This window comes from Poecilia formosa, unplaced genomic scaffold (genome assembly GCF_000485575.1).
Source record: "Poecilia formosa unplaced genomic scaffold, Poecilia_formosa-5.1.2 Scaffold269, whole genome shotgun sequence".
NCBI lineage: Eukaryota > Metazoa > Chordata > Actinopteri > Cyprinodontiformes > Poeciliidae > Poecilia > Poecilia formosa.
In genome coordinates this window covers 217,914-239,940 of record NW_006800208.1, presented here as the reverse complement: position 1 = coordinate 239,940, position 22,027 = coordinate 217,914, and the positions used below count along the sequence as shown (strand labels likewise).

Below are 22,027 nucleotides of genomic sequence, written 5' to 3'. Positions count from 1 at the left end.
ATTTTCTTAATTTCTGGTATTGCCTTGTAAATGTTTCTTCCTTAAGCATCCTCCAATGATTCAATTACATTTTTGGCCCATTCCTCTTGACAGAACTAATGAAGCAGAGTCAGTTTCATAGGCCGTCTTGCTCACACACACATTTTCAGCTTAGCAATGTTGTAACCACTCAAAAAATGTACTTTGTTGTTCTTCCATCACTCTGTAGCTGTGAGAATGCTGCCTGGCTGATGTCTAAAGTTGTTGTTTCAATGTTTCCACATATTGTTCATTCCTCGTAGCGTTCTGTTTTGTAAAGAGTAACAATTCCTTATTCAGCAAAGCACAACACGATGCTGGCGCCCCGTTCTTCACAATTGGTGTTCTAAAGCCTGCAAACGTGTCTATGGGGCTAAATTGGAGCCTTAAAGTTTATCCAAAAGAAGAAAAAAAATATCCTAAAGATTTGCAACTGAAAAAGTATTTTGAACCTGAGAAAACAAAACAAAAAAAATGTTTGTAACTACTTTTCAGATTCAAGATGTTTTTGTGGTGAGCTGTGATTTGTGATTCCTGGATCCGAGGCCCCGCCCCCACACCAAAACAGAGACAAAAGTTTGAAACTGGAACATAAAAAATCTGAAGCTGAAAAAAATCCTCTATGAACATTTTTAAAATTTCAAATCTTATTTTTAATTTAAGGGTATTTCCCCCCCTTTTTTCCAGTTTCAACATTATCTTTCAATCTCAAAATAATTTCTTTTTCCAACTCTAATTTTTTTTTTAAATCAGACTTTATGACCCCATTTTAGCTCCCTTCTCCCTAAAATGTAATCCGTCCGTCTGTCCTGGATTGTCTCACAGAGATATTCAAGAAAAACACGTTCTCTTAAGAAGTTGATGCAGCTGCCAGAGAAATGGCCTGAAACGCGGCTCAGAGAAGAAACCATTACTCCAGAAGCAACCTAAAGAGCCTATTTAGAGTTTGCAAATACATTAAAGGACAAAAACATTAATTACATTCTTCTAGACTCTTGTCTAGACTTTAGTCCAGGTGTCCCAAACTCATTTTCATTTTGGGCCATGTTGAGATTAGGAATGTCTTTAAAGGGCCAGTACTTCTTAAAAATACATAATATTTAACTTCTTTTAGCATTGATGTAATTTGGCAGTATATAGAGGAAACTGCTTTGATTTGATTATTGAAATGATATAAGAGATAACAACTGTTATCTTCTATGTGAGCCTCAACAGAGCTCTCAAACAGCTTCTTGTTTTCTTGTATATAGTGTGTAGTGTACTAGCAAGGGACTATAATGTTTGATGTGATCCAGACTAATGAAAATTCATTCTGCGAATGAGCTTTTGGTTTAGCCGTGCTGCGGAGAGATGCGACCCGTCTTACAAAATCAGACATTCAGTCTGAAACCACAGTGAAATGCTGCCTGTGGCCTCAAGAATAGCAAACTCAAAGCTTTTAGCTCAAAAGATATGGGTCTCATGTAACAATAAATAGCGCTTCTACGCAGCAGTTGTCAAAAGTGGCCTGGACTGGGTTTGTAATATTTTGTAAAAGCATGACTGAGTAAGCTTGTGGGTTATTCTGGGGAAGGATTTCCAAGTCGACAGCAGAGCTATTTTATTTTTTATTTTTTCTGTGGGGAAGCACGTTTGGCTTTCCTGTTTCCTAAACTCCACTTTGTATTGTAAATCAGAACTTTGTAACTTGAGCCAAATGTATGCGTCTTCTGACCGTACGGGGATTTAAATCAGCAAAATGGGGTTTAATCATTGTCCCTTTTGATAGAACTAGTTCAAGGAATCACTAAGTGGCATTTAGTATGTCACTGAACCAATAATATGTCCAAAACAAACACTTTTTGACACATTACAACTGAAACTGTTTAACCACACGGCCTGGGTTATTCATCTTAACTGTGTTTCACTCAGAACCCAGATGGATAGACTTCCTGTTCTTCACACACACACACACACACACACACACACACACACACACACACACACACACACACAACCATATCTCATTACATCTGCCAGACTAGTCTAACGCCGGATATGTCCCTGGAGGGTCCAAACAGACCCAGCACAGGTATGTGTGCCACTCACACACACATGCTTGCACACGCATTCACACAGTGGACGGTGCGACACCGATACGGTAGCCGTCGTTTTCTCTGGCAGGAGCCAAAGTAAAGAGCTCCCTGCTTTGTAAAAACCATCTGCCAACATATCCCGCAAAGGATCAGGAATTTACATGTCTGGATCTACTGCAGAACACAAACAATACCCAAACACGGCGCCTGGCGTGTATCTGAAGGGTCGACTTGCCGTATTGATCTTTGATTTGTTGTTTTTTTTGGGGGTGGGGGTTTTCCCAATTGCAGGCTCCCAGAAGCAGGAGGTGGTGTGTAAGAGGCTCGACGACAACTCGGTGGTGCAGAACAGCTACTGTGAGCCAGACAGCAAACCACCAGAGAACCTGAGAGACTGCAACCCTGAGCCATGTCCTCCAGAGTGCGTAACGTTTGAGCCTGTAATATCAGCTGGTTGGATTTGGGTCACAAGGTGCCAACGACTACTATTGGTTTCAACTGTCGAGTTGTCAACGACAACGACAAAAGTATATACAAAATATACTTTTGTATATTGGGTGATATACAAAAGTAAATGGGATTCAATGTTTTGCTACTAATTGTCAACATTACAACTAGATAACAAGGTCCAGGGTTTCACGTTTCATAGGTCAGTAAAAAAACTTGAATCAAAAACAAAGAGCGAGGGAAATAGTTCAGTTATGCTAGCTTGACTTTGATAACTTGATGATCTGGGCCTGTGATGCCAGAGAAGCTGTTTCACAAGATGGCTGCATTTTGTAAGGTTTCCCACTTGCAGATTTTCTAAATGGTGTAAAAAGTGAAGCATAAAATCTTATAGTAATGTCAAACCATAAAGTATACAGAAACCAAACAAATATGGTGTGAAGGAATCCTCTTGGAGGATTAGCATTTCGTAATATTTGTGTGCTGTTGTTCTACCACCCCTTTTTTATGAGTGATCCTATTTTCTTTTGACCTTTTTTTTAGTTTATTTTTATTTTATTATATTGATGTAATTATAAAGTTCTTTCATTTTTTTTAAAAATTTCTTACGTTAATTTGCTTTTTTTTTTTTTTTTACTTTGTAAAAAAAATGTTACATACAATTAACACACAGGGTTGTGTACTTTTTGGACGTAATCTGCGCTGCGTTCGAACATAATTTCCGTCTCCGTTTCTTACAAGAGCGATCTCTGATGACGGCTCCTCTGCCTCTCCTCTCCTGTCTACCCCAGAGCACAGGGAGAACAGTGACATTATATTACTGTTGTAGACAAAACAACGTGCAGCTTTTCACGCCTGAAGCGACACTAAACTGCTTTGAACAAATAAAAAAACACGAGCAATGATAAAGCATCAAAGACATGAGAAATAATCCCATGTTTTGTCTGCTACATCTTGTTTTATTCAATCGACACCCTTAATAAAAACATTTTTTTTCCACAATTAATTAGTCATGATTAATTCACAGCTACCCTGCAATTAATCAGACAAAAAATGTGTTATCGTTTGACAGCCCTGGCCAGTTTACCACTGAATTTAGTCTCTGTTGTAGTCTTTTATTTGAGAATGTCAGTGAGTTCACTAGACCCCAGTTGGCTTCACATTCACCAGATCTCAACCCAACAGAGTGCCTGCGGGATGCGGCTAAGTGGAAGATTTGCATCAAGAATGCGCAGCCAACAAATCTGTTGCAACTATGTGATGTCATCATGTTGATATGGACTAAAATTGTCTGAGAAATGTTTCTGACACCTTGTCCAATCTGTAATACAAAGAACGAGGGCAAAAGGCTTGGAAGATACTAAAGTGGAGGATGAGGTCACGTGTTCATTACCCGCAGTTGTGTTCGCCGGACTCAGACATGCCGCGTCGCATCTATTTTGATTAAAGCTGCGGCGTTGCATTTCTGTGCTGAGTTATGGCACACACATGACATTTGTTTCTGCTAAGGAAGGCAAACAACCCCTCACCGAGTCAGACAAGGCCTGCTAAAGAAGACCATAAACATCATTGTTTTAGAATCGCCAGGTTTTATGGGCTCTGCTAATGAAAGCTGACACAGATGTTTGAACAAGTTGTTAATTCTGTGTACATTCCAGCAGATGATGTAATATCTCATTGGCTGAAAATGTTTGGAGGGCTGTTGTTTTATGATAATTTTTTTAGCTTGTAGACAGAGCTGAACAGGAATGTCATATTTTCTCCAGGCCAAAAGCAGCTTTCTGGTCTGCGATATGATGCACCGGACACCAAAGCACGCTCATCGTTAGCTGGCTGCCACGTAGCCGCGATCGGCTTACTGACATCATTCATGTCGATGTGGTTACGTACGGCCAACAAGGTCCTAATTAGTGTTGAACTTTTTTTTTCTTGGTAAGGTTTATAATATGTTTTTACTTTCAGTAGTTAGCGAGTTGTTGAGATTCTAGCTTACACTTGATAGGACTTGCGACGCTTGCCAAACTTATTACTTCTCTTTTTAAACTTTTTATACAGATAAAGTTACAAACTTTTTAAATTACTGATGTTACCCTGATAAATGAATCTTAAACTTTTGAGAACAGATGCAAGGCAAGTCAGGTTTATCAGGAATGCCTGGGCATCGAGTCAGGGCACAATAAAGATGAATGAAAATGACACAAAATGACTTTTTCACACATCATACTTCCATTTTTTAATTGGATTTCTGACGGGATAAGAGGTCATCCTCCATCAGGAGAGAAACGTTCTCCTCTGCCTCTGTTGCCTTGCGTTGTTTCATATTTTCCCCTATATCTATGTGGATGACATGCAATTATAAGTTAGTGACTGGCTCTGTTGAAAATTGTGCTGTTTTAAATGCCAACACAACAGAGAGGCTGATAAAAGCTGCAGAAGGTTTACGTCTTAAAATCAAGCAGGTTGTGTCCTTTTGCTCATCAGCTTACTCCATTGTATCAAATTTGATCTGTTTGATTCTACTCTGTTTTATGACTCGCACATTACTCGGTGAATACAGCACCAAGTTGCCTTAATGAGAATTTATTTTACTAGATTTGAAGTAACTTCTGGAGCTACTATCAGGTAGCTTGTTCCACTGATTGTAGATTTACAGGAAAAGCCGACTGCCCAAAAAGTAAAAACTTTTGTCAAGTATTATTATACAAGTTTTTGTTGTTGTAATTTTCCCGTTTTTCTTTTTTACAGCGTCTCGGTAACCTTCTGTCTTTTCTCGGTCAGGTGGTTTATCGGCGAGTGGTCAGAGTGCGGAAAGACGTGTGACGGTGGGACTCGGACCAGGACCGTCCTGTGTATCAGGAGGATTGGCCCCACTGAGGAGGAGACGCTGGAAGACACCTTCTGCCTGACTCATCGACCCATCGAAAGAGAGTCCTGCAACAACCAGTCCTGCCCACCGAAGTGGGTAACTCTGGAATGGTCAGAGGTAAGACCATGTTTTCTAGTTTTTTTTTATGCCAACTCCGCCGTTGGGATCTCTGAGTTTTTACATCGTTTTCTTCTCGCGCCTCAGTGCACGCCAAAGTGTGGCCCCGGCTTCAAGCACCGCATCGCCCTGTGCAAGAGCAGCGACCTGACCAAAACCTTCCCGCCCACCACCTGCCTGAGCCACAACAAGCCTCCGGTCCGAATGCGCTGCAGCTCGGGGCGCTGCCCTCCACCTCGCTGGATCCCTGGGGACTGGGGGCAGGTACGGCTGGAGCGGGGTTCCTAGATTGACCCAATAATCCTTCTTTTGACCAAAAAAAACAACTGTTTTTGGGCTGTGGTCTTTTCACAAAATCTGGCAGGTTTTTAGAAAGTGTTCAGAGGAAAATTCTTTCAAAATAGTCGACATCGTGTGACAGAAAAGCAGAAAGCTTTTAATAAGATTGTGTTGTCGCATTTATTTTGAAGCATCCAGAATCTGTTGAAGGTGGAATGTAGGAAATGATTGACGAGGGGCAAAATTACTTCCTTTAAACCTCCCTCAATATAAAAACCTGGAAAGCAGAGAATCTTCTTCACACGTGTTCGGTTTGATACAATTAAAACTTTTTTTGAAAACGTGTACAGTGGCAGTTTTTGACACGTGCTACGCGGGCAGTTGCCCAGGGTGGCATCAGAAAGGGGTGGAGAAGCCAAGAACTGCAAAATGAAATATATCTTCTGTCAGGTGTCCCTGAAACAGGTTTGCTACTACTTTCTAAGTTTCCCTTAGTTGCTGTTGAGAACTGAAAGACTACATTACCTGCTTTCTGCTACAAAAAAAAAAACAAAGCACAGATAATTATTTGCATTTTAATTGGTTGGAGTGCATCAGAAGGAGGGGCTTGCCCAGGGTTTCCTGCAAGAAACATAACTGCATTCATTTTTATATTTCAGGCTTACAAAGTTAGTCATATTGATTAACTGATTAATCACAGCGATGGAGTGCGATTAATCTGATACATTTTTTATAGACACTAAAGTCAGGTTAACTGGTTACTTTAAAAGTATAGAAAATTAATGTATGTCCCAGATATGCACATAATAAAATCTATAAAGGTTTGTCGTGTGTGAGAAAAAGCATAAATATGCAACTTAAGGTAAAACCTGTAAAACATAGCATGCTGTTTAATATGTTTAAGCAATGCTTGAATAGAAAACATGGTAGTTTTTGTATAATTTAGACCTGAATGTTGCACAGTGAGCTCCTGTGACACGTATTTGTGTGTGTGTGTGTGTGGGGGTGTGTGTGTGTGTGTGTGCGTGTGCGCGCAGCGGTCTAAGCGTTCCAGCAGGCCTGTGTGTGATTGTTGGCAGTAATATCCTCCTGGCTGTTTGAAGTTTATCTCTGCCTCGGAGCAGGACTCTCTGTCACTTCCAGGAACACGGTTTGGACGGAGAGAGACAGAGGAGTAGCATTCTCGAGCTCACCCTGACATGACTGAGTGCGTCCTGAAAAAAAAAAAAATCTGCTGAACACATTACAGCACAGCTGATTCACAGGGTTGAGAAGAGGCCAGAAAGTTGTGCGTCACACATTGCTGTATGTGCAAAAAAAAAAAAGTATGGCGCGATATTTTTTTGCAGGATTCATCTGTAATTTAAAGTGAAAGTGGTATTTTTAAACGCCGTGTTCGCCTTGTCATGATGTCATGATTCAGATGGGTTCGTTGCATCAGAGGCAGCAGTTTTTATCCCTGCATGGGCAGAAAAGAGAGGTTGAACGTCTGAGGCCAAAAGGTCAGGAGTTCAAGTCCCACATACGTTGCACCACTGACGCACGCCGTCTGTCAGGGCCAGCCATAATAAAGACGCTCTAATTGGGAAGGGATGACATGCGAGATCGCTGATCTGGCTCAGGGAGATGAAATCTTTGAAGGTGACAGGAAGAAGGATGTTGGCTTACGCTGCACAGCCGCAGCCAAACCTGCTTTGCAAATCTTTGCTGCTTCAGTTTTTGTGCTCACAGATAGTTCATTTTTATTTTTATTTAGCTTTTTTTTTTTAATTAAGGAAAAAGTGATTGAGATGAAAAATCTCTTTATTTTGCTGATTAAAACAAAGTACAGGTAAAATACACATCCACCTATATAGCCAGCATTATTTTATTAAAGTAAGTTTGGTAAAAGGCCCAGATCATATAAAACCTTTTGTTGGGTTCCCTTCTTGTTTTTTCCGGGGGTTGTTTGGGGCGGCGGCAGGAAAATTAAAAAAGGAGGAATTTTGCTTTTTTTTCTCAGGATTCTGACTTTAAATGTGCGAGAAAAAAAAGTCAATTAATTTTTAAAATGCATTTAATGTTTTTAATTAATTCTGACTTTAATTTAAAAAAAAAAGTCTGAATTTTTTAGTTTAAAGTCAGAATTTGGAAGAAAAAGTCAGAATTTTTTTCAATTAATATTTTTTTTATATTGATTCTGACTTTGATCTCAGAATGTTGACATTTTTCAACTTAATGTCCAAACAGAAAACATTTGTAGACGTTTTGAAATAAAATAATTGACTCTGTGGATATCAATTTTTCTCATAACTGTAATGTAACCAAAGCCTTTTTTAAAAAAATCACTTTTTTATCATACCATCTAAAAATGTAAATGCATAGAGTCAGAAAACTCAACACCGATAGTTTTCGCTCACAGGTGTGCTGTTCGACCTCAGCTGCTTCATTGTAGGAAAATGTTGTTTACTGCAGTAAAGTCAAAGGTGAGCTGGCACCTCCTGTCTTTGTGTTTTATTAGCCTTTGTTTGCTTCTCTGTTTCTTTTGAGGACTTTAATGGGCCAAACATCAGTTTTTATTACAACTGGCACATTGACAAAGGTTAGTCCAAAAAAAAAAAAAAAAAAACCCACTTTGGGTCACATCCCACCAAAACATTCATTAGTTACCTCCAGAAGATCAGCGTCAGAGTCAGCTTGACCCGCATGCCGTCAGAGTTTGCTTGTTTTAATATAACATTTCATTTTCTGGGAATCAGTTCCCGATTAATAATATTTATTAGATACTTGTGTGTTGCTTTTCTGAATACAAGAAATTCCTTCCAGGGTGGAAAGATCTTACAACATGTAACTCTGAAACAAAGGTTACAAAAAAAACATAAAGATGTGATTGTCCATTAGCGAGTGGCATCTCTTCACATGCATACACTCTTTTCTTTTTTTGGGTGGATGTTTAACAGCTTGTCTTGGTAAACTGGGAACCAAGTTTGAACAGTTCCTGCAACCTGCCATCCTTTAGATTAAAGGAAACTGGTGGAGGTGTTCAGGTACCTCGCAAAAACCAGCAGAACTCCATCCGACCATAAACTGCAGCTTATGGAGTCTAGCTGTAAACCAGTGGTGTGAATCTTTAGACCCTCCAAAGATGCTCCTAATGACTTGTCAGCAATGTTCACTAAAACTAAGTCATTTAAAAACTAGTTTTACCATTTACATTTAGCAATATCTGCATAGAATAAAGTCAATAAAGTAGACCACAAACTACTTTATTTTCCCCACAAATATGGGATGTTCCATTTAAAGGAAACTATCCATTGTTTGTTTGTCATAGTTTAATATTTGTCTGTGTTCTAAAACCTAAACACAGAAAACTTTAGTCTAAAATTTTTCAAGCTTTAATTTGGTTTTGCGGCTCAACATACACTCACTAGGAGGAAAGGCAAAGATGGCTAATGGGTGGGAAAGGTTGTTGACCTCTGACCCAGACAGAAAAGAAGCTTAACAAGGAGGAAGACCTCAATCCAAAAGTGCCAAAATCCTTTATGGCACTTTTGACCATAAGCTTTATGGTCAAAGGAGACAGCAGTTGGAGTTATTTGTCCACAAGTGGTCATAATTATGCTTGAAAGAGTCAATATGAGGCTTGCACACCTCAGAGGATGTGGTGGTGGCAGCTTCATGTTGTGGGGCTACCAGTGGTACGACCAATGGTACTGGTGTATTGTGCAAAAGGGATAGATGAGTAATTGTTCAACTTCATCTCAGATCAACAACTACATGGTTGAAAGTTGGACACACATTTCCTTCAACTGGACAATGGACTATACCAGTTCTGTCTAGAACACTTGTCAAATTTCCAGGCAGATGTATGTCTCAAGCATGTTGCAGACAAAAAGTGCAGCTTGTTAAGGGGCTTTTAATCAAATACTAGCTGAGGTTTATGTGTATATTTAGGCCTGAATGTAGTAGTTTTACCTTGTGTGGCCTGGGGAAATATTCAAACGTATGCACCCAGTTCTCATTTTTAAAATAATAAATTCTTTGTTGACTGACTGGTTAGCCCTACAAATGAAAAGTTTAATTAAATAATTCTTAGTTGAAACACCTATGTCGAGAGCAGTGGTGAACAAAATACTCAACTCTAGTACTTGAGTAAAAGTATTGATACTCATGGTCAAATCTTACTCCACTACAAGTAAGAGTTGATCAGTCCAAGGTTTACTCAAGTTAAAGTACTGGACTTACTTTTGAAAATCCTTCCAAATCCGAGGTGTGCGGGGCAACTGTGATTGGTTCCCCTTCTTGTGAGGAGCACAGCTTGTGGCCAATTGCATTTCAGTAAAGAGAAACAGCAACAGTGGACTACAAATCTAGCCAAAACGAAGTAACAACACACTTCCTAGAAATGTAGTGGAGTCAAAAGTCATAAGTTCCCTCAAAATAAATACTCAAGTAAAGATACTCAAAAATGTACTCTGTTACAGTCCACCACTGGACGATTGACACAACTCTTAGGGCTACATGCTAAGATCCTGGAACTCTTTACCATCATCGTTGATGATACTCTGTGATGACTCTGTTTCAGTGTTCAGCTCAGTGCGGCCTGGGTCAGCAGATGAGGACGGTCACCTGCCTGTCCTACACCGGACAGATGTCCAATGAGTGTCCAGATTCCCTCCGGCCCGCCACCATGCAGCAGTGTGAGAGCAAGTGCGACGCCATCCCAAACTCTAACAGCGACGGTAAGACCGCCAGGCGAGAAAGTCCGGCAACGGGCACACGGAAGAAGAATGAAAGCTTTCGGTCACCAAACGGCTCTCTGCCCAAACGCCGAGCAGAAAGGGTTATAAACCATCTCTGTCTTCAACTTCACAGTTCTGCTGTGACCCAAACACTCCTGGATGACACACACCTCTACACTTTGCCAGCTACATTAATCTTTCCAGTGATGCTGGCTCGTGGTCAAAGTGAAACAGCTCGAGCCTCCATATACACTTACACATGATGGATGGCGATTCGGATGCGTACAGAGGGGGCTTTCGATTAGGCCGAATGGAAAACGTGAGCAGCCTTTACAGGCTGGCTAATGGGATTAGCTGTAGGCTAATTGTTCCTTTACGGAGAGCAGTGAGGCAACGTCTCGTTTCATTTGGCTCTGAGGAGGCAGGGGCCAAAGCCTAATAAGGGAAGACACTCTGATCGTGATAAGGCATTTAGAGCACTGCCTGTCTGGCATCCAGCAGGAGTTTTAAGTGTGTATGTGTGTGTGTTACCCAGAAATGGCAGTCAGCCCAGTTAGTGAGCGAGGCCAGGATCTGTCTCAGTCCTACTTTCTGTGTCCAAGTGTAGCTGCAGAGTTTTGTTCTGTTGAGGTCAGGGCTGCTCCACATAAACTAGCCATAGTTTAAGTGTTAAACCTGATAATTTCACTAAACTATGACCAATAGAAGAACATTCTCTAAGCCTAAGTACACCTGCAGCAATCAGGGTAAAAATACAGATAAAACATGTATCAAATATATAGTTTAGTCTATTTCACAGGTTAATTCCACTGGTTGAATTCTTCCTGCAGCTTTCGTGGAATAACCTTTTTATGGTAGTTAGCAACCTTAGAGTCAAATTTCAGCATAAACTGATCATAAGATAAAAAATAGAGATGCACCAATCAGAGATTTATAGCAAATCTCTGTGTTTGTAAGGTTTTGAGCAGCTGATGCCGAGACTAGCTCATCTTGAGTTATAGTTTTAGTTAATTATAATTACAAAAGAATATTGCTTACCTTTCCTGATCTGTAATTGTGTATGTTAGGAGCAGATGTGATGTTCCAACATGTAAGAGAGCGCTGGCTTCATAACTGTTTGAAATTAAACACAAAGCAACTTCACTACCATGTAGCACAGTTAGCATGGTTAGCCTAATGGGAGTCTCGTTGTACATTTCCAGTTCCAGAGTTGGGCAATTCTGCTCATTCGACAAAAACATTCCCAAAGGGGGTGTAGATGAATGACAAACATCTCTTTTTCTGGCCTAAAAAATGATGGGTACAAATAAACCCAAAGAACAATTATAGCAAATAGCAAATTATCACGTGCTGAAGTTTAGCTAGGCTACCTGTTGTAGCCTAAATGTGATGTCAACATGCCTCTGGAAAAATAAACACACTTTGTTCTTCATCTGGCTTCATGAAGAACATGAAGTCAGATGAAGTAACTTTGTTTGAGTCCTCTTCTTGCTGAACCAATTTCCAGAGCAGAGTATTGTTAGTGTGATATTGCAGGTATGCTGCATTTGCTTGGTAAAAAGGTCAAATTTTTGAGTTTTTAATCGGCTGGTCAAGCTGCATCTCATCCAGTTTCAGTCACCAGTCTATTTCTTTGCTAATCTCTGGATAAAAGACAGAGAACAACAAAATGGCAGCCTAAATCTAACATGTGGGATAATGTTTTAATAACCAGCTGATGTGGAAACAGAAGATTTTCCAATTATGTCTTGGCCAGTTCTGAAGTAAAGGGTTAATTCATATTCTTTAAAGTGAGGTTATTTGAAGTTATTATCAGTAATAACTTCACTAGCTGTATAACTTCACTAAAAAGGTTGAGGTTGTTGGACGTCATCACGGTGGTTTAAGCTAGCAAGCTATTCAGACATGCGCTATCTGTTTTTGATGACTTTAGCGCTTTAATTCAACTGAAAATGAAAATGTTCAGATCAGTGGGATTCAACACTGTGTTTAGCAGTGTTAACTTCTCCGTTTTACAGAACACTGTTGCTGTGTTTGGTTCTCTTTTGTGTACGTCCAAAGGGCTAGCTAGTTAGCTTGAACTAGCTTCTGAGGATGTACTTGCTTTTCCAACAAGCTCATAGTGACACAGTTTCCCTTTAAGCTTGAACAGCCTTCTATGTACTGATATTTCACATCCTTGTCATACTGACTGAATTAAGTCAGCTGTATCTGAAAATCAAAAACACGTGTATGCTGTTAACTATTTAAAAGGCTTACATCCTGATGAAAGCTGTTCCCTCTCAATAACCAAACATTGTTCCTTTTTTTTCTCCACAGAATGCAAAGATGTAAACAAAGTTGCTTACTGCCCGCTGGTGCTGAAGTTCAAGTTTTGCAGCCGAGGCTACTTCAGACAGATGTGCTGCAAGACCTGTCAGGGGCACTGACCCTGGCGCAAAAGCAACGCGTAGTGATAAAGAACGACATGGATACAAAGGCAAAGAAGATGGAGGGATAAAGCACTGAGCAGGAGGAAAAGTGAAAAGAAAATAGGAGGGATGATAAAACTCCTGTTCTCAAGTGTAGGAAGAAGAAGAAGAGACCAAAGCTGCAGCCCGAAGAAAGGCCTTCCCTGTTTGTCGGAGCCCTTCTTCCTGGTGGAAACCAAACCACTGCTTGGCCCATAGCGCTGAAAGAAACTCTTCTTTTTTTTGTATTTTTTGCTTCTGTGAAGTGGAATTTAGAAGATCAACTGTGGGATGATATTATTTTTATTATAATAATAATCAATGATATCATCGTGGGTCTTCCTGTGTGTTTTGTTGTGGTGTAAATCCAAAGGGTTGGACGCATCGCTCGACACATGACGTACCCATGAGACGAACACAGAACGAGGGGAGCTGCTCCGATGGATTCCCGCCTTTGAGAAGGTGCTGGGTTGACGTTTGGCTTTGGTGCACTTTTTCCATGTAAATACTCCAACTTACAGCTCAGACATAGTGGAGAACCCGTGTGTACTGTATATTTATTGTACAACTCCAAACAGAGCGTCCTCGGATGTCTCTGTCAAACAGTAGCCTACTGCCATGGAAGGGAATGTAATGTGATTGAGTTTATAATCAATAACGTTGTGTGCTGGAATGGAATTATACTGTAACCCATGTTAGAATTGTGTATACTGTACGGATTTGTGTATTATAAATGATATTAATCTAAAACCAGAAGCTAACACATGGTTATAGGAGTATCCATTGCTTCTCGCCCAGACCGGTGCATCAGCGTCACTCAGTAGGGCAGAATTTCACATTAACCCCAGATAGACTGTCTGATGTTGCCTGGACCACATGAAACATTACCAACAAGAGGCCTTTACTCAACTTCTGAATCCCTCACTCAGCTCACGAGTGAGGGATTCATTTTGAGGACGCGTTTGAAGCACCTTTTTCATTTGAGTAACAGTATGGATATTATTCTCTTACTCTACAAAGTGGTACAGTTTCTCAGTAAAAGCTGGGAGGAAATTGGGCAACATTTTTGTAAAAGGTCACATTATTCTTCCAATTGAGTCATTAAAAACAGAATAAGAGAGAAAAAGCCAGATCTAGAGAAGGTTTGGCTTTGAAAATTAAATGCCAGCTTTGTTGCATCTTGCAGTTGTGGACATCAACACCTCTAGATCTCACTGAACAAAGAGGAATGTCAGATGTATCACTGATGCTCAATTGGATGTGGCATCATCAAGAGTTCCTACTGTTACATTTGTTTGGACGGTGTGGGACCAGACGGTTCTGGGAACTACCCAGGGGTCACCGGTTAATGAAATTGTGGTTTGGGACGTTCTTGATGGTTCTGAAATAGGAGCATAAGAAGTTGAGTGAATGGCAGTGGTCCTCACATTTTGCAATGTCTTCCCAACATCACCGAACACTTTAAGGACTTTGGAGGTTATTGGAACTGGGAAGGTCTCTGTTGAGGAGCATTGGTTCAACTTTTTCTGAGTTTATTTTTGTTGTACTTCATTCCAGGGTAATCTTTGTAAACTCAACCCATTCCTGAATCTTTAGGGTGTTAGACCATTTGATGCACAGTGAATCCCTTTTGACCAGATCATATGCACCTCAATCACAGAAAGCTCCCATTCTGCTTGAAAGTTCTCTGAACTTAGTACCAAAAGATTCAGATAAGATACAGCCACTCCAAATAATTTGCTGTGCAAATGCAGAAATAACAGGAAACCTCTTTCAAAAGTCTGAAAAACAGGTGAAGTCCTTGGCAAATTGGATAATTGTAGGTACAATAAAAAAGTTCATTAGATTTTGAGACTTCGTCAGCATCCAGTTGATTACTGGGGCTTGTCTTTTCGTGTTGTGGAATCCGAGCCTTCCTGTGTCTTGATGTGTCCAGCTGCATTGATCTTTAGGTAATATAACAATGTTAACCTTCAAATTAACAAAGATCAAAACCCATCACAGCTGCTTTACTGGGGCACCACTCCATATTAGGTTCCAGTTTCCACAGTGAGATTTAGAGGTGATTGGCTCAGCCTAATTTTAATCTTTTTTAAGACCAAATATTACACAAAGTGAAAATTATCTCATAATGATGAGCCATTTTTCAACAAGGTTCTGTTAAAATATTAAAATTCCAGTTGCAGAGGAACTGCAACTGGAATTGCATGACTTTGTTTGGCATGAATTCACATTAGCAGACCCAGAGGCTAAAGCTAACACTGTCTGAGAGGGAACTGAAAGACTGGAGCGAATTTCTCCCTCCTTATATCAACTGTCTCAAAAAATGTCACAGAACTTCAGGTGAACATTTAAGCTCTTAATAATTTTCCATTTCACGGCTAATTATTGGAAAGCTAACGTTTATCTAAGTGGGAAAATTAAGGAAGAGGTTGCGCACCACCCATAATCTTCCTGCGTGAAACACAGTTCCTCTTAAAGTAATCATATGATAAAGTGGTGTAAAAGGCAAGAATATTCACTAGGTTTCAGTGAACACCAATGATTTTTACTCAAACATCATTGTGTCAGCCCCTCTTAGCTTAGCTTAGGGTTAGCCTTCCAATACATCTGGTAAGATGTAACAGAACTTAGCTTAAAAATGTTTTGAACAATTGCTTTAAGTGACTCCCTCTTTTCCTCGTCTTTGTCAGAAAGAAAGAAAAATACATTTCCTTTTTTTTCTCAGTTTTTACTGGTGTTTTTTTTTTTTTTTAAGCTTTTTCCTCTTTTCCTCCTTCTAGCCTCCAAGACTTGGAGCCTTCCCAGGCTTCTGGTGCTATCAACAGGTGCTTCCATTCAAACCCCTCTCCAGTGTGCTTAAAAGTTAAAGTTTGAGCCAAAAAAGACAAGTTGATATACTTGTTAATATCTCTGCTGGTAAATGCTGGTCATGTTTTATTTTTTCTGTTTTCTTTTTACTTGTTTATACCTCACACTGGGAACTTTTGCTGTTCAGAAAGGGTAACGCTGTTCGTCCAATTGACCAAAATGGACGCTTGCCCGGATGTAACAGATCTTCTCTATCCAAGTGACATTTCTGCCGGTTGTGAAAGGGAACTCCTCTGAAACGCTACGTGGCGGTACGGAGGGGACAAATCTGAGCGCCAACACAGGAAGTGCATGAAGACGTCTCTGAGGCTGTTAACGACGATATTCTGATTTTTGCTGCTGCTACTTTTTTCTAAAAAAAATATTTTTTTGGTAGCCACCTTCCATGTGACGATGTCGAACAGTTTTTTTATTAGCCGCAGAAGCCTCAGCGAGGACGCTGAGAAGCATTTTCTGCACGGACTGACCCAGCTGTGGGGGAAAGCAGCCATCACAGACCGAAGATTTGAACTCAGTCTAGCTGGTACTCATTGCTGTGAACCTGGATGTCTGAATGTCACGTTGCTCGTGTCTGTACCTGAAATCGCGAGAGAAATGATAAGCGTCATGTGATTAATTGCATTTATTTTATATTCAGTATTAATGTTGGTAAACTGTTACTATTTTTTTTCTTTTCGGATGTTAATAATGTGCTAATTTATTGCTGTGTCTCACATGTACATTTATTTCACTGCATGCAAACTGAAATTAAGCATAGTGAAAGAAGTGCAGTGGTGCAGCTCTTCGCCATTTTTTAAAAGGGTAGAAACAATAAAGAGCTTTTACAGAGGGGAATTTGTAAGTAGATTTTCATTATTTGCGGTGCCTCGCGCAAAAGTATTTAAACCCCTTGATTTGTTTCACGTTTTGCCACGTTAAAGCCACAAACTTCATAAAAGGATTTTATGCAATAAATTATTACAAAATAGTGTGACATTAACTGCGTTTACATAAAAAATGTGCGCAAAAGTTAGTTAATATTTGGCTAATGTCAAAAAATAAAATTTCGTAATTGTGCCATTTCCTGATAAGTAAGAAATGTCGTTGAACTCACATATGAATAAGTTTGTTCAAGGCATAAGTCATTAAAAATAAGGTGGCGCCATCATCCTCCTACGACTTCCTGTCGTCTTAATCTTTTCCGCCACTAGTAACATGGCGTCACAAGACTCGTGTGACGTGAAGTGTTCCCATTGCGGTTTTGAAAAATACCCAAATTTTGATACGGCCAAAAACACACCTCAACCTAGCGCAAAAACTTTTTTATCCCAAAACATTTTTCCCAAATTGCAGTGTTTCCACAGAGCGAATATATTTTTGTAATTTCAATTTGCGCAATTATTTTTGTAGATGGAAACGCAGCTATTGTGAAATGGTAGGAAAAAGTCAGTTTTTGTTGTAGCACCAGCTGTATGTTTAGGGTTGGTGTGGTGAATCGCCAGGCCTGGTCTAAAGTGTTTTGCTGCAGCTTACAGATTATCTTCAAGAATAGCCCTTCAACAACACAAAATATTACCAAGTACATTTTGTTCTAGTTTCTAGTGCAAATATCTTAGCACACTTGAAAGATTATATTATAAATGAAACAATCTGTCAATGGAACAAGTAATTTTTTCGTTAACATTAAGGAATTATTGACTTCTAGGGGCTGTAGTGTGTTTTCCAGCCACACAGTGCTATTTTATAGCACAACTGAGTAACTGTATTAACTTCAGTTGTTATAAAAATGCTGTAAGTTAAATTTCTTTTAATGCCTTGAAATTGGGCCTCTGCCTCTTTAAGAACTCATGCTCTTTCTGAAACTCCTCCTTCAGGAAATCATCACATGGCTCCTCTATTAACCCTTTAACAACATTTTTACCGGCATTTCACTGAGAAGTAGCACCTATAATGAGCTCAGGTGTTTGCTAATTGCTGCTGGCTAGTCTGAAGGAGCTCAGTGGATGAGGGTTGCTCTGTGAGGCGGACGCTTGGAAACTGTAGCTCAGAGGAGCTTCATCCTCGAAGGCGAAGCTACGTCTCCCGAGGCATTTTGCACAGCTGAAATTAAAGGATTTCTCAAACATGCATGAAAAAAATCAAAGCAAGACTCCAAATATGTTTTTGATAAAGGAATAATAAAATATGATGTAAAGCTTAAAAAAGTTGACTTTACATAAGGACACAGATTTAGTGCTGTGAACTCAACTAAACTAAATATTGACCTGAAGGGGAGGAATGATGCTCGCCCATAGACTAATCTACATGCCAAACATGTAGATAAAGTACTATCATGTACTTTGTCTTGTCATTTTTATTTCATTGGCAACATAAGTTTTCCATCCAAAAATCCAACTCAAATTGACAACAACTTGATTTATGAAAGTGTGAAACATTGAAGGGGGGATAAATACTTTTCATAGGCCTTGTACTGTCGTTCAAGCATTTGCAGACTAGATAAGAACTGTTGGCATCTCTTTGGTTTCAGAGAGTGATAAACTCTTGTTCATTCATTCGGCTCTTGGAAAGCACCCACAGCTTGAGAACAACTGCTGGCATGATGTCAGCAAATGTGTTACCAAAGCTGAAGAGATCCGTTTACACGCCGACTCGGGTTGTGGTGTTCAAACAGGGGAAGCACCCATAATTCTTACCTTTCTTAATCCAATATTTCGGTCTCATCAACTTCTGAGACTCGACAGAACAAACGTGGACCACCAGGAGAAGCGTCAAATGCCTCCCCCGAACCGTCTCAGCCATTGTTCCTGCTTCGCCCCAGCCTGAAAGGGCTCCGTCTTCGGAAGCTGTAGGGTTTCCACTCTCCTTGGTAATTAAGTCCAAATAAACAGCCACTAAGCCCAGTCGGCTGGGAAATGCCGCCGTCTCCGTCTAATCCACGGTGTCCGATTACAGAAAGAGAATGTTGGCCTGTTTTGGCTTAGCAGAAGCGGTTGAGAGTAGGGCTAGCTTCTGTGGGGCTCTGGGATTACATTAGCTCTAACCTGCAGAGCTCAGGGAAACACAAAGAGACAGAGAGATCCTGGGCTGGTCAGAAGTCTTCCTACACTCATTTATGACATGAATATATTATTTCAGAGATTTAATGATTTATTTGAACTTTGCCCTACTGCTGGACTCATCGAACACAAACTTTAAAGGGGCGGGATCATGAATAATAGACCTTTTTAGAGCTTTAAATTATGTTATTTCCTCATCCAAAACACACCTGGAGTGTTGCCTTGATTTGTTCATACATGTTTGAGAAATCCTTTAAACTCCCATGGCAACCATTCAGCTGAGAAAAACACATAGATGGATATAGCTCCGCCTTTGACAACACAGCTCCTCCTCAGAGCTGAAGTTCCCAAGCTTCCAAGCTTGTGCCTCATTCAGCCCCTTCTGACTAGCCAACAGCAATTAGCAAACGTGTTGGAACTGCACACATCCTAATTATAGGAGCTACTTCTCAGTGAAATGCAGGAAGAAACATTGTTAGATGGTTAATAGAGGAAGATGGTTAATAGAGGAGCCATGTTGTGATGACTTCCTGAAGGCGGAGTTTCAGAACGAGCAGGAATTTTTAAAGAGACAGAGGCCCAATTTCAAGGCGTTAAATTACAAAGTCAAATTTCTTTTAATTTATATTTGATAAAGCATTTTTATAACAACAGAAGTTAACATAGCTAATGATGGTGCTATAAAATGGCACTATGTGCTTTGAAAATACATAATACTACCCCGTAAAATAGTCGGGTGCAAGTCCAAGGGAGTGCTCCTTCAAATAGTCTGGAAATGGACTAGCAAATCCTTCTCAGATTAATGGATAACAGTTTCTTTTCAGAGTAATTGCTGATGTCTTCCTTCTTGGCATTGTGTAAACACACACATCTGGACTCTCCGGACCAGCAAACCACTAAAACCCGAGCTGGTCACACAGCTGCTAATGATCAACTGCATTTGATTAGCAACCCGTGGTATACTTAGCCTCCCGAATCCTTCGGAATCAGCAAGAGTTGAAGTAGTTTTCTGACGAGTGTTTTGACAGTTTCGAAAACATTTTTTTTTTTTCCATTAGTCTCCTTTACTGGTACAAAACGTGTCTCCAACTGGACAAATGTCACAGTGACTGCTAGCGATCCTGCCTGTGGAGACATGGTGTTCACAGCCTGTTTATGATAAGAGGTGTGCAGAGGACGGGGAACAGATTTCTGCTCTTCTCTGTGATTCTGCACTTCAAATGGAAACCTCTGAGATTAAGAGAAGCCACTGCATTTTGCTTATCAGCCATGAAATACCTCGGGAGCTAAACTACAAAGCGAAGCCACGCAGATACGGCGATAGCACCAGGTCTGATTACTCAAACTATGCTGAAAGTCCTTCAAAGAGAGTTAATGTGTCCTTTTAAAGCGCTTTATCCCACAGAGCTGTCCGATTGGATCCTACGTTTCTGTTGACCATAAAATTGAGCAAATTGAAATTATGAAAATAAATTTGCTCATCGGGAAAAAAGGCCAAGTTTGAAAAATCTCCCATCCAAAGCATGAAGTCCAGCTGTTTTTCCATTACAAATGTGCACAAATCTTTGTATATATTCTGATAATGTCAAAAAACAGAAGTGAAATGAAAATCACACCTGTTCACATGTGCATAATGAGTGTGAGAGTCATGACCGAATTAATGACTTATCTCGTGAACAATATTTTTTCACGTGTGAATTTCATTTCGCTTCTTACTCAGTGGAAACGCTGTAATTGCAAAATTGGTGTTTTTTCCCCCACATCAGCAGAACATAGACAAAGATTTAGACATTTGAAGCGGATACAGAGCTACTGTAACTCTGCACTCAACAGTTTACATGATCCGTTACTAGCTTGACGATTAGCATAACCTCGGATGACACGGAGTGGTACACTCTCCACGTGCTGAGTGACTGAAGCGGTACAAACACTCTCCCATCCGAACCTGGCCCTGCAGAACAAACAGTCCCAGATGGTGTGGCTGGAGATAGTGCATTCACAGACCCAAGGGGGGATGAAGAGGTGGGGGATGAAGAGTAGGGGTTTGGGGGGTATGACAGGCAGGAATGTTGGCCTGGGATGGGAAGGTCACGGCTCCAGCACCTGCTATCAACAGGCCTCTGTCGTGTTAATCCTTACTGCTCTTTCCCACAGCTGAGGCTCAGAATGAGCTGTTCGCAATCAAGGCCCTGAAAAAAAGAAAGAAAGAAAGAAAGAAAGAAAGAAAGAAAAAACAACCTCAACAATGTAACCAGGAGGATGTGCGAAGAGAAGCTTCAGCTATGCCTTTTCTCCCGCCACGGCTTGAATAATCTGCAAAGTATCACCCAATCTGAAAACTGAACTTTTTTTTTTCTTTCCAACAAGCGATCCTGAACATCCACCCCAAAAAATTTTGAATTTTAACTTATAAAAGAAAATTTTATTTATAAAATTAAAGAATGGCCCAGTCAAAGTCCAAACCTAAAACCAATCGAGAATCTGTAGCAACCCCTAAAAATTAGCATGGCTGTTGCCTCCCTACGCAGTTCCTCTGTATTCTCGCCTCCCTAACTGATCCATCTTAGTTTCCTCCCTTTGACTTTGATTAATTCAATAGACTTTCTACTGGGCCAATCAGCAAACAGAAGACGTTGTGAACGACGATGTTGATTTTCTGTGGATTTTCTTTTCAGAACTGTAGTCTGCCTGTTGTTTTATCAATAGCAGCAGAGAAAGTTAATGAAGCCGTTCAGTCCATGTTGGCCAATCTTCCAAACATTGAATTAACATTAACAGCCATCTTGTTTGTCTTGGCACTTCTCTCTACACAACACAATATGACTTTTTACAGCACAATTTCTGGTTAGCTTCATGACACCGAAATACAAATTACATACCTCGTAGACAAATGTTAGCGTTTTGGTAACATTTGTCTTTGTTTAACTCTGTTAAAACTTTTAACAGAGTCCACGCCTCCAGGAAGCAATCCTTCTCAATAGCTGAGACTCCAGACCCTCTGTTTTTACCAGACTGCCTAGAAACATCTGTTCAAAGACGTTCTGTGTTCAATCTGAGTGAGCTGGAGCTGTACGACTTTGTGTTCCTTCAATACTTTTGTGTGCGTGTGTGTGTGTGTGTGTGTGTGCGTGTGCGTGTGTGTGTGTGT

The 22,027-nt window shown here is 40.2% G+C and overlaps 1 protein-coding gene across 2 annotated transcripts in view; it reads left to right on the top strand.

Moving 5' to 3' along the window:
• The window catches only part of adamts6 (ADAM metallopeptidase with thrombospondin type 1 motif, 6), a 74,096-nt gene extending 57,400 nt beyond the window's left edge, over nucleotides 1-16,696 (top strand). For both annotated transcript variants that reach the window (XM_007570797.2, XM_016681110.1), the window contains exons 21-25: nucleotides 2,385-2,514; nucleotides 5,319-5,523; nucleotides 5,611-5,787; nucleotides 10,367-10,523; nucleotides 12,843-16,696. In XM_007570797.2, the coding sequence (XP_007570859.1) occupies nucleotides 2,385-2,514; nucleotides 5,319-5,523; nucleotides 5,611-5,787; nucleotides 10,367-10,523; nucleotides 12,843-12,952 (779 nt within the window). In that variant the 3' untranslated portion in view covers nucleotides 12,953-16,696. The remainder of the gene's footprint in view (nucleotides 1-2,384; nucleotides 2,515-5,318; nucleotides 5,524-5,610; nucleotides 5,788-10,366; nucleotides 10,524-12,842) is intronic.
• Nucleotides 16,697-22,027: the final 5,331 nt, after the last annotated feature.